The sequence below is a fragment of the Tachypleus tridentatus genome, chromosome 12 (assembly GCF_004210375.1).
Source record: "Tachypleus tridentatus isolate NWPU-2018 chromosome 12, ASM421037v1, whole genome shotgun sequence".
Classification (NCBI taxonomy): domain Eukaryota; kingdom Metazoa; phylum Arthropoda; class Merostomata; order Xiphosura; family Limulidae; genus Tachypleus; species Tachypleus tridentatus.
Window position 1 is genome coordinate 30,833,638 of NC_134836.1, and position 13,344 is coordinate 30,846,981.

Here is a 13,344-nt window from a genome sequence, read left to right on the forward strand (position 1 = left end):
AAGCTCCAGCTCTTGATCAATTACAGACAATAATACTACAAACAAAGCACCAGGTTCTAACCAACTACAGAGAATAGTACTAAAAATAGACCTCCAGGCTCTGAGCTATTACAGACAATACTGCTGAAATAAAGCTCCAGTTCCTAACTGATTACAGATGATACTACTAAAAGCAAAGCTCTATGTGTTACTTACATTAAAACAAATATCCAGTTTTTAATTAATTACAGATGACACTACTAAAAGCAAAGCTCTATGTGTTTCTTACATTAAAACAAATACCGTATTTTCCGCCTAATAAGCCGAATTTCTGGCCCTAAATTTTGGACATGATTTTTGGGGGTTGGCTTATTGGCCGATCACTCCTTTCGGAAATTTCTTCTTCTTAGGAAATGTTTTTCTTTTGAAAATTACCATAGGCGGTAATTTTGTCCCATCAGCAAATCACGTTAAGACTACAGTGAAACGTTGTTTCTGGAATTTCATTGGTTACCTAATTACAGTGAGTGGAGCCAATAACGAACGACATATTGATTCCATCTCTGTCTCAATATGACACGTTCTGCTTTACTACAGAACGCTAATGATCACACACAACATGCATGCTGACGCTGAAACGAGACTAAGAAATCATTTTGAAGAAACTTGTCACTTCTTAAAAATGGCTTTGGCTTATTGGACGGTAATAAGCAAAAATCCTCATTTTCAGAGCTGAAAATTGGCCTCGGCTTATTCGGCGATTCGGCTTATTAACCGGAAAACACGGTATCCAGTTCCTAACTGATTATAGATGACACTACTAAAAGCAAAGCTCTATGTGTTACTTACATTAAAACAAATATCCTGGTCCTTACTGATTACAGATGACACTACTAAAAGCAAAGCTCTATGTGTTACTTACATTAAAACAAATATCCTGGTCCTTACTGATTACAGATGACACTACTAAAAGCAAAGCTCTATGTGTTACTTACATTAAAACAAATATCCTGGTCCTTACTGATTACAGATGACACTACTAAAAGCAAAGCTCTATGTATTACTTACATTAAAACAAATATCCAGTTCCTAACTGATTATAGATGACACTACTAAAAGCAAAGCTCTATGTGTAACTTACATTAAAACAAATATCCTGGTCCTTACTGATTATAGATGACACTACTAAAAGCAAAGCTCTATGTGTTACTTACATTAAAACAAATATCCTGGTCCTTACTGATTATAGATGACACTACTAAAAGCAAAGCTCTATGTGTTACTTACATTAAAACAAATATCCAGTTCCTAACTGATTACAGATGACACTACTAAAAGCAAAGCTCTATGTGTTACATTAAAACAAATATCCAGTTCCTAACTGATTACAGATGACACTACTAAAAGCAAAGCTCTATGTGTTACTTACATTAAAACAAATATCCTAGTCCTTACTGATTACAGATGACACTACTAAAAGCAAAGCTCTATGTGTTACATTAAAACAAGTATCCAGTTTTTAACTGATTATAGATGACAGTACTAAAAGCAAAGCTCTATGTGTTACTTACATTAAAACAAATATCCAGTTCCTAACTGATTACAGATGACACTACTAAAAGCAAAGCTCTGTGTTACTTACCTTAAAACAAATATCCAGTTCCTAACTGATTACAGATGACACTACTAAAAGCAAAGCTCTATGTGTAACTTACATTAAAACAAATATCCTGGTCCTTACTGATTATAGATGACTACTAAAAGCAAAGCTCTATGTGTTACTTACATTAAAACAAATATCCTGGTCCTTACTAATTATAGATGACACTACTAAAAGCAAAGCTCTATGTGTTACTTACATTAAAACAAATATCCAGTTCCTAACTGATTACAGATGACACTACTAAAAGCAAAGCTCTATGTGTAACTTACATTAAAACAAATATCCTGGTCCTTACTGATTATAGATGACACTACTAAAAGCAAAGCTCTATGTGTTACTTACATTAAAACAAATATCCTGGTCCTTACTGATTATAGATGACACTACTAAAAGCAAAGCTCTATGTGTTACTTACATTAAAACAAATATCCAGTTCCTAACTGATTACAGATGACACTACTAAAAGCAAAGCTCTATGTGTTACTTACATTAAAACAAATATCCAGTTCCTAACTGATTATAGATGACACTACTAAAAGCAAAGCTCTATGTATTACTTACATTAAAACAAATATCCAGTTCCTAACTGATTATAGATGACACTACTAAAAGCAAAGCTCTATGTGTTACTTACATTAAAACAAATATTCAGTTCCTAACTGATTATAGATGACACTACTAAAAGCAAAGCTCTATGTGTTACTTACATTAAAACAAATATTCAGTTCCTAACTGATTACAGATGGCACTACTAAAAGCAAAGCTCTATGTGTTACTTACATTAAAACAAATATCCTGGTCCTTACTGATTATAGATGACACTACTAAAAGCAAAGCTCTATGTATTACTTACATTAAAACAAATATCCAGTTCCTAACTGATTATAGATGACAGTACTAAAAGCAAAGCTCTATGTGTTACTTACATTAAAACAAATATTCTGGTCCTTACTGATTATAGATGACACTACTAAAAGCAAAGCTCTATGTGTTACTTACATTAAAACAAATATCCAGTTCCTAACTGATTACAGATGACACTACTAAAAGCAAAGCTCTATGTGTTACTTACATTAAAACAAATATCCAGTTCCTAACTGATTATAGATGACAGTACTAAAAGCAAAGCTTTATGTGTTACTTACATTAAAACAAATATCCAGTTCCTAACTGATTACAGATGACACTACTAAAAGCAAAGCTCTATGTGTAACTTACATTAAAACAAATATCCTGGTCCTTACTGATTACAGGTGACACTACTAAAAGCAAAGCTCTATGTGTTACTTACATTAAAACAAATATCCTGGTCCTTACTGATTACAGATGACACTACTAAAGCAAAAGCTCTATGTATTACTTACATTAAAACAAATATCCAGTTCCTAACTCATTATAGATGACACTACTAAAAGCAAAGCTCTATGTGTTACTTACATTAAAACAAATATTCAGTTCCTAACTGATTATAGATGACACTACTAAAAGCAAAGCTCTATGTGTTACTTACATTAAAACAAATATTCAGTTCCTAACTGATTACAGATGGCACTACTAAAAGCAAAGCTCTATGTGTTACTTACATTAAAACAAATATCCTGGTCCTTACTGATTATAGATGACACTACTAAAAGCAAAGCTCTATGTATTACTTACATTAAAACAAATATCCAGTTCCTAACTGATTATAGATGACAGTACTAAAAGCAAAGCTCTATGTGTTACTTACATTAAAACAAATATCCTGGTCCTTACTGATTATAGATGACACTACTAAAAGCAAAGCTCTATGTGTTACTTACATTAAAACAAATATCCAGTTCCTAACTGATTACAGATGACACTACTAAAAGCAAAGCTCTATGTGTTACTTACATTAAAACAAATATCCTAGTCCTTACTGATTACAGATGACACTACTAAAAGCAAAGCTCTATGTGTTACATTAAAACAAGTATCCAGTTTTTAACTGATTATAGATGACAGTACTAAAAGCAAAGCTCTATGTGTTACTTACATTAAAACAAATATCCAGTTCCTAACTGATTATAGATGACACTACTAAAAGCAAAGCTCTATGTGTTACTTACATTAAAACAAATATCCAGTTCCTAAATGATCATAGATGACACTACTAAAAGCAAAGCTCTATGTGTTACTTACATTAAAACAAATATCCAGTTCCTAACTGATTACAGATGACACTACTAAAAGCAAAGCTCTATGTGTTACTTACATTAAAACAAATATCCTGGTCCTTACTGATTACAGGTGACACTACTAAAAGCAAAGCTCTATGTGTTACTTACATTAAAACAAATATCCTGGTCCTTACTGATTACAGATGACACTACTAAAAGCAAAGCTCTATGTGTTACTTACATTAAAACAAATATCCAGTTCCTAACTGATTACAGATGACACTACTAAAAGCAAAGCTCTATGTGTTACATTAAAACAAGTATCCAGTTTTTAACTGATTATAGATGACAGTACTAAAAGCAAAGGTCTATGTGTTACTTACATTAAAACAAATATCCAGTTCCTAACTGATTACAGATGACACTACTAAAAGCAAAGCTCTGTGTTACTTACATTAAAACAAATATCCAGTTCCTAACTGATTATAGATGACACTACTAAAAGCAAAGCTCTATGTGTTACTTACATTAAAACAAATATCCAGTTCCTAAATGATCATAGATGACACTACTAAAAGCAAAGCTCTATGTGTTACTTACATTAAAACAAATATCCAGTTCCTAACTGATTACAGATGACACTACTAAAAGCAAAGCTCTATGTGTTACTTACATTAAAACAAATATCCAGTTCCTAACTGATTATAGATGACAGTACTAAAAGCAAAGCTCTATGTGTTACTTACATTAAAACAAATATCCAGTTCCTAACTGATTACAGATGACACTACTAAAAGCAAAGCTCTATGTGTAACTTACATTAAAACAAATATCCTGGTCCTTACTGATTACAGGTGACACTACTAAAAGCAAAGCTCTATGTGTTACTTACATTAAAACAAATATCCTGGTCCTTACTGATTACAGATGACACTACTAAAAGCAAAGCTCTATGTATTACTTACATTAAAACAAATATCCAGTTCCTAACTGATTATAGATGACACTACTAAAAGCAAAGCTCTATGTGTTACTTACATTAAAACAAATATTCAGTTCCTAACTGATTATAGATGACACTACTAAAAGCAAAGCTCTATGTGTTACTTACATTAAAACAAATATTCAGTTCCTAACTGATTACAGATGGCACTACTAAAAGCAAAGCTCTATGTGTTACTTACATTAAAACAAATATCCTGGTCCTTACTGATTATAGATGACACTACTAAAGCAAAGCTCTATGTATTACTTACATTAAAACAAATATCCAGTTCTAACTGATTATAGATGACAGTACTAAAAGCAAAGCTCTATGTGTTACTTACATTAAAACAAATATCCTGGTCCTTACTGATTATAGATGACACTACTAAAAGCAAAGCTCTATGTGTTACTTACATTAAAACAAATATCCTAGTCCTTACTGATTACAGATGACACTACTAAAAGCAAAGCTCTATGTGTTACATTAAAACAAGTATCCAGTTTTTAACTGATTATAGATGACAGTACTAAAAGCAAAGCTCTATGTGTTACTTACATTAAAACAAATATCAGTTCTAACTGATTACAGATGACACTACTAAAAGCAAAGCTCTATGTGTTACTTACATTAAAACAAATATCCTGGTCCTTACTTATTATAGATGACACTACTAAAAGCAAAGCTCTATGTGTTACTTACATTAAAACAAATATCCAGTTCCTAACTGATTATAGATGACAGTACTAAAAGCAAAGGTCTATGTGTTACTTACATTAAAACAAATATCCAGTTCCTAACTGATTACAGATGACACTACTAAAAGCAAAGCTCTATGTGTTACTTACATTAAAACAAATATCCAGTTCCTAACTGATTATAGATGACAGTATTAAAAGCAAAGCTCTATGTGTTACTTACATTAAAACAAATATCCAGTTCCTAACTGATTACAGATGACACTACTAAAAGCAAAGCTCTATGTGTTACTTACATTAAAACAAATATCCAGTTCCTAACTGATTATAGATGACACTACTAAAAGCAAAGCTCTATGTGTTACTTACATTAAAACAAATATCCAGTTCCTAAATGATTATAGATGACACTACTAAAAGCAAAGCTCTATGTGTTACTTACATTAAAACAAATATCCAGTTCCTAACTGATTATAGATGACACTACTAAAAGCAAAGCTCTGTGTTACTTATGTTAAAACAAATATCCAGTTCCTAACTGATTATAGATGGCACTACTAAAAGCAAAGCTCTATGTGTTACTTACGTTAAAACAAATATCCTGGTCCTTACTGATTATAGATGACACTACTAAAAGCAAAGCTCTATGTGTTACTTACATTAAAACAAATATCCTGGTTCTTACTGATTATAGATGACACTACTAAAAGCAAAGCTCTATGTGTTACTTACATTAAAACAAATATCCAGTTCCTAACTGATTATAGATGACACTACTAAAAGCAAAGCTCATGTGTTACTTACATTAAAACAAATATCCAGTTCCTAACTGATTATAGATGGCACTACTAAAAGCAAAGCTCTATGTGTTACTTACATTAAAACAAATATCCAGTTCCTAACTGATTACAGATGACACTACTAAAAGCAAAGCTCTATGTGTTACTTACATTAAAACAAATATCCTGGTCCTTACTGATTATAGATGACACTACTAAAAGCAAAGCTCTATGTGTTACTTACATTAAAACAAATATCCAGTTCCTAACTGATTATAGATGGCACTACTAAAAGCAAAGCTCTATGTGTTACTTACATTAAAACAAATATCCAGTTCCTAACTGATTACAGATGACACTACTAAAAGCAAAGCTCTATGTGTTACTTACATTAAAACAAATATCCTGGTCCTTACTGATTACAGATGACACTACTAAAAGCAAAGCTCTATGTGTTACTTACATTAAAACAAATATCCAGTTCCTAACTGATTATAGATGACACTACTAAAAGCAAAGCTCTATGTGTTACATTAAAACAAATATCCTGTTTTAACTGATTATAGATGACACTACTAAAAGCAAAGCTCTATGTGTTACTTACATTAAAACAAATATCCTGGTCCTAACTGATTATAGATGACACTACTAAAAGCAAAGCTCTATGTGTTACTTACATTAAAACAAATATCCAGTTCCTAACTGATTATAGATGACACTACTAAAAGCAAAGCTCTATGTGTTACTTACATTAAAACAAATATCCTGGTCCTTACTGATTATAGATGACACTACTAAAAGCAAAGCTCTATGTGTTACTTACATTAAAACAAATATCCTGGTCCTTACTGATTATAGATGACACTACTAAAAGCAAAGCTCTATGTGTTACTTACATTAAAACAAATATCCTGGTCCTTACTGATTACAGATGATACTGGTAAAAACATATCCTGATTTATTACAGACATTACTGCTTAAACAAAACTCCAGATCCTAACCAATTGCAATCAATACTGATAAACACAAAGCTCCAAGTCCTGACCTATTACACAGAATTCTAGTAAAAGCAATGCTCTAGGTTCTGAAAAATTACAGATAATACTACTAAAAACAAAGCTCCAAGTTCTGGCTGATAACAGACAATACTACAAAAACAAAGCCCTGGCTTATTAGAGACAATGCTACTAAAAGCAAAACTCCTGGTCCTGAGCAATTAAAGACAGTACTACTAAAATATAGCTCCAGTTCCTAACCTATTATGGACAATACAACTGAAAACAAAGCTCCAGGTCCTGATCAATCACAGACAGTACAATTTATCAAGCATTTAATAGGATTTTTTCAACCTATCCTTTAAATACCTGTTTCTTGAAAACAAGATAGCCTGTTTATATTCCTGAAAAAAAGAAAGCTTGAAGATTACTGTATACTTATTCTTCCCAGCTAATAAACCTGAAAATTATTGTCCAGTCACTTTAACCAGCTTGTAAACCTGAAAATTATCATCTAATCAGTCAGACCAACTAGTAAACTTGAAAATTATCATCCAGTAAATCTGACTAGGTGTCTAGGTAAAATTGTGGAACAAATATTAACTAACTGCCTTCCCACAATCTTGGGAATAACCCTCAAAGTTCAAAAATGGTTTTAGAAAATTTAGTTAGACTAAAACTATAAAATGTTGTCTGCTTCCTTGATATTGAGAAGACAGCCAACAGTGTGTGACATGACAGTCTAAGATTCCAAACATCCAAGATGAAACCACCATGCAATATTGTTCATTGGTTATCTAACTTTCTAGAAAACAAAGGTTAGAGCTTATGTTGAGGGCACTTATTCTGAGTATTTTACTCCAGAAGCAGGTGTCCTCCTTCTTGAAGGGGTAGTTAGCCCTATCTTATTCATCATGTACATGCTAGTTACATGCTGCTAATGAATGTAAATTTTAGCTTCATTTCTCAGTTTGCATACAACATGATTATTTGGAAGAGTTCCACTATCCCCTCCATAGCTACAACTGACCTATAAGCTGTATTAAATATAGAAACAAAATTCTGCAATAAATGGTACATCAGTATTAATATCTCCAAAATGCAAGAAGCCTTATTTACAAAGTGTATAAAAACTGGTAACCAACCATCCAAATTATATTTCTATGTAACTCTTCTACAGAAATCCAAATCTGCTAAATCCTTAGGTATAATATATACAATTCAAAACTAGCATCTTCAAAACTTGTATGAATAAATATAACACCATCACACATAAAGAGACACCTATAAATCATTAAAAACTCAGTGCTAACTGCAGCTCTTATTCAGTGTAGCTAAAATCACAAAGTCAAAATTCTTACATACATTTGCAAACATTTCAACCTTGCTAGAAAGACTTCTTAACATTTCTTTCAAATACTTGAAAATAAACTTGCACAAAGTGAGTTCTTCATCTCTGTTGCTAGGGGTATGGTGTACATAATGATGAAGATAGGCCTAAGTACCTAGATTTTAACATCAGGCCACTTACTGCTAGACAACTTAAAACGTTAGATTGTCAATTTATTTTTAATTTAAAAACAGCATTTATGTACAAATACAGCTTTAGAATGTTGTTTATTGTCAATTTAAACACATGCATAAGATTTTACGTACAACCAAACTGCAAAAATTTGCAATGCTCAAATACATAGAAACATATCTGGCCATGCAAAAGGGTGTGATCGACTGTACATAAAATATAGCATTGTCATTAGGGGAAGAAGAGGTTTGAATGTAACCAGACCTTCCTGGGTTAAAAGACCCAAATACTGATCAGGAACAACAATAATAATAGTTCTAGGTGAATCGTTGATTTATATCTACAGGGGTTAAAATTCTGCAAAGCTCTGTGAACATTGAGAAGGGGATAGGTCTGTGTCTATCAATCTTCTGGTTTTGGCTACTAGAAATATGAAAAGACTAATTTATATGGTAAATTTAATGTCAGTTGAAATCTCAGTTATTGGTTGATAAGTTTCAGTGACTCTGAACTAGAAATGCTTTCTGCAGTTAATCACTATATGTACTTTTATCACACGGATCAAGGATTATCCAACATTTACTTTTACAAGTATGTTATGTCAATTTTAAGGAAACTGGACAAGATTACACATTATGAATAATTTTATAAAAATAATTGTACATTGCTTTTTAGTTACATTGTACTATTTTACAAAGAGAAGTTGAAGAAATGATATCTGGAACATTTTAAAAGCTATAAGTAAGAGAAAAATATCTACAAATAAGTTATTACAAATAATCTATCAACAAATTACCCACTTAGAACTAAATTCATTAGTTTGAAAATGTTGCAAAAAACATTTAAATAAAGATAATATATTGAAGAATTCATATTTCAAAACAGAACATTTAATTATTTTAAGCCATTTAAAGATCCAAAAAAGAATGAAGAAAAAATAGAATTTACTAAATCGATTGTATCTCCAGTAAAATATAGGTGGGATGAACGAAATGAAATTAAAAACAAGATTAAAAGAACACAAAAATAACAAAGTATGGTAAAAGTCTGTGTTTAGCTATTGCTAAAAATTATTGGAACTGTGATAGCAAATATGACTGGAACAGTTTTTAAATCGTAAGAAATACAAGAACAAAGGAAAAAAAAAACTTGTATTTGTATTACTGAAAATGTGGAACTGAATATCTAAGTAGAGATGTTGGACCAATTAATGTTTCTTACTGACAAGAACTGTTTATCTTTCAGGTATGTTATCCATACCTGTAGTTTTAATTATGTATATATACTTTTGGTGAATTATTTATTTGTATGCTAATTTTATTTCATTGTTTTCAAATTTAAATAGTCTTTACTTGAACTTAATTTGTGTACATTCAATGAATAGAACACTTATTTTCCATTTCATCAAATATTTCTTCTCCAACTTTTACAGTATCATCTTTAAAATGTTTTCCCAGATATTGTGGATGTTTGAATAAGTTCTCTGTAGATTTCATTATTTACATGTTATTAAACTACAAGCAACAAGCTGTGTTACTATTCTTCATTAACATTTCATCACAGGAGCAATTGTGTCAATATTCTCGTAACAACGACTCAGTTGGTACCTGCTCTGGCTAAAGTTCTCCTGTATGGACTAGGCAAAGTGTTTCCAATAGAAAACATCTATAGTGCCACAAAAATAGGTAGGATAGCTGTCTGGACAGTAGATTAACAATATCCTGTACAAGAAATTTCTCCATTTCACTTTCTAACTGCAGTGCTCAGACTTGTTAGAAGACTTAGTTATATATATTCTCTTTATTTGTATTTATAACAAAGGAAAATGATATACTCTACTACTGGGTGTTGGTATAAAAGGAAAGCTGTTTACTATCTATTAAATCACTGGGATTTTGTGGAAAATGAAAGCTATCTACTAAATCACCGTGTGTTTCTATAGAATAAAATCTGTCTAATAAATCACTGTGTGTGTTTGTATAAAAGGAAATATTTATTAAATCACTGTGTTTCTATAAAAGGAAATACACCTAATAAATCACTGGATATTTGCATAAAAGAGATGTTATCTACCCAATCTGTGTGTTTGTATTAAAAAAAAAACTTATCTACTAAATCATTGATGTTTGTATAAATGGAAAGCAATGTACTAAATCACTGTGTAGTTGTATAAAAGGGACACTGTCTATTAACTCACTGTGTGTTGGTATAAAAGAAAAGATATGCACTAAATGGCTAAGTATTTATATAAATAGAAAACTATATACTAAATCACTGTGTTTACATATAAATGGAAAGATATGTACTAAATCACCATCACTAGTGACACTGTTCAATGTCAGCGATAAATCCATGGTAAAAATGTCTAAAATGGTACAGTCACTCAAAGTTGTAGCAGCACAATACTAAAATGTGGACTATTATGACTTGAGTGTTACAAAAGGCTGCACATTGGTGCATCATTCCCAGATAAAAGAAAATGATGAGTTAAAAACTGTGACCAGTGTGTAGCCTAGCCAGGACAACTTCCTCATTCCAGTTCTTATAGAAATAAAACAATTAAAGAGAAACAGAAGGTTTGATCTGGAAACGCTTGTTATCATGTTGCTCACTCCAATTCAGTTGCCAACTGGTGTGGAAACAGCCTTTAATATAGGACTGTAGTACATATATGGTATGGCATAAAAGTGACAGCACAAGAGCAGACAAACTTAGATGTGGTGTCAGGAAGCTTGTTCACACGAATACCCATGTGCCTTGGTATCCAGAAAAACTGATTAGAAATGGATGATAAGAAGAAAGGAGTCAGTCAGTTTTGAATATCAATGAGAACAGGGTGAGAACCACCATAAAGTGATTCCAGGGTCAGTAGAGAGCTAAGCAAGTCAGTATGAATAGTGCAATTTATGTACTGTATAGCTTCTGTGTGATCAAGGGCAAGAGAAATGGTATACCAGTTAGCAGTGAACACAGACTCTGTAGAGGGGATCCAGTGTGCAACCACCAAACCACAGCAAACCATGGCAGAGTCATCTAATTTCAAAAAAATCCATATAAGTGGAAATGGAAGGATAATTTAAGAGATGTTCAGCAAATAGAAGATGGTACTTCCATTTGGGAGTATCTGCCTTCATCAGATAACTGTTGTAGGGGGCAATGGGCTGACAAGTGGAAACAGCAATGTCATCCAAGGACACATCCAATTCAGCCAGCTGTGCCTGGATATGAAGGCCAACAGGAACAATGACAGAACATCTATTCTGAAAAAGCATGGCCCACTGAGGAAGAAAACACAATCCCATGTGAAATGCTGTGGCAAGCATTGAAGTTTTGAAGTTTACAAAGACAGTTGCAAATGGCAGTGGTGTAGAGGAGGTTTGCAAGATTCAGTCCACAAACTCTGGACTGGAAAAGTGTGGAGAGCCCCTCTGCAGAGCTGAAGCCTCAGATGGTAAATGGTGTTCAACATCTTTAAGATTGAGGTCCTGGCAGAACCATAGACCACAAACGCATAGTCCAGTTTCAATCGAACGAGGGCATGATAGACTTTAGCATTAAACATCCACTTAATGCCCAAGAGGTGGAAGAGATGACATGGAGGTTGTTCAGTGCCCTTATGCAATTGGCATGTAGCTGCTTAATGTATGGCATGAAAGTCAGCTTACAGTCAAAGATAAGCCCAAGAACTTGGCCTGAGGGACCACAGGAAGAACAACGTTACCTAGACGGAGCTTGGAATCAAGGTGAATATCCTACTGGTGGCAGAAATGCATGCAAATATATTTAGAGAAAGAAAATATAAAACTATTTGCTGTGGCACAGTTCAATCAATGATTGAAGGCAGTGTGAAGTGTGAACAACTAACACAAGATATGAAACTTGTTGACATAGAGCCAATTTGAAATGGTAGGAAAGAGTTATCCAGTGACACTCAAGACACGGCCCTTAGTGACTCTCAAGTTTCTTTAGGAAAGAATGGAAAAATGTTGAACCCACACAGAATTGGAATCAATGGTCCATGAAAAACTTTTAAATTAAAATGGGCAAATGACCATGCAACCCATTTGAGTGAAAGTCTCGCAAAATGCTGTACCTCCACGTAGTATCATAAGCCTTCTCAAGGTCAGAAAATACAGATACAAGATGGTGTTGCTTGAGAAAGGTTTCCACGATTGATGTTTCAAGTCAAATCAGATGGTCCATGGTGGAGCACTGTTGTCAGAACCCATACTGGAGGTTGTTTGATTAAAGGAACCAAACTAGATGAGCATTAACCATCCTCTCTAAAATCTGACAGTGATAGTTCATCAAAGCAATTGGGCAATAGTTTGATAGGGAAGCAGAAGTATAGTGCCCGCTTACCTTCTGAATCTTGCCCCATAGGACTTTGGAACTGGTTGTAGAAGAAATGCTGGTTGAGAACTTAATCCTAGATCCCTTCTAACTTTGATATCTTACCTGCTGAGTATGTGCATGGGCCCACTGAAAAGAGATTTGGTTTGATAGTGTTGGATACCTACAAAAGATGTCCTAGGCCCATTTTTTGAGCCTTCTGTGGCATTTGGGAGGCAGGATTCCACCA

At 32.9% G+C, this 13,344-nt stretch overlaps 1 protein-coding gene across 13 annotated transcripts in view; it reads left to right on the top strand.

Annotated features, from left to right (window-relative positions):
• The window catches only part of LOC143235467 (protein phosphatase EYA1-like), an 88,956-nt gene that overhangs the window by 67,180 nt on the left and 8,432 nt on the right, over positions 1–13,344 (top strand). For 12 of the 13 annotated variants that reach the window (XM_076473671.1, XM_076473675.1, XM_076473680.1 and 9 more), the window contains one exon: positions 10,326–10,447. In XM_076473671.1, the coding sequence (XP_076329786.1) occupies positions 10,326–10,447 (122 nt within the window). The other variant, XM_076473678.1, reaches the window with a different exon arrangement.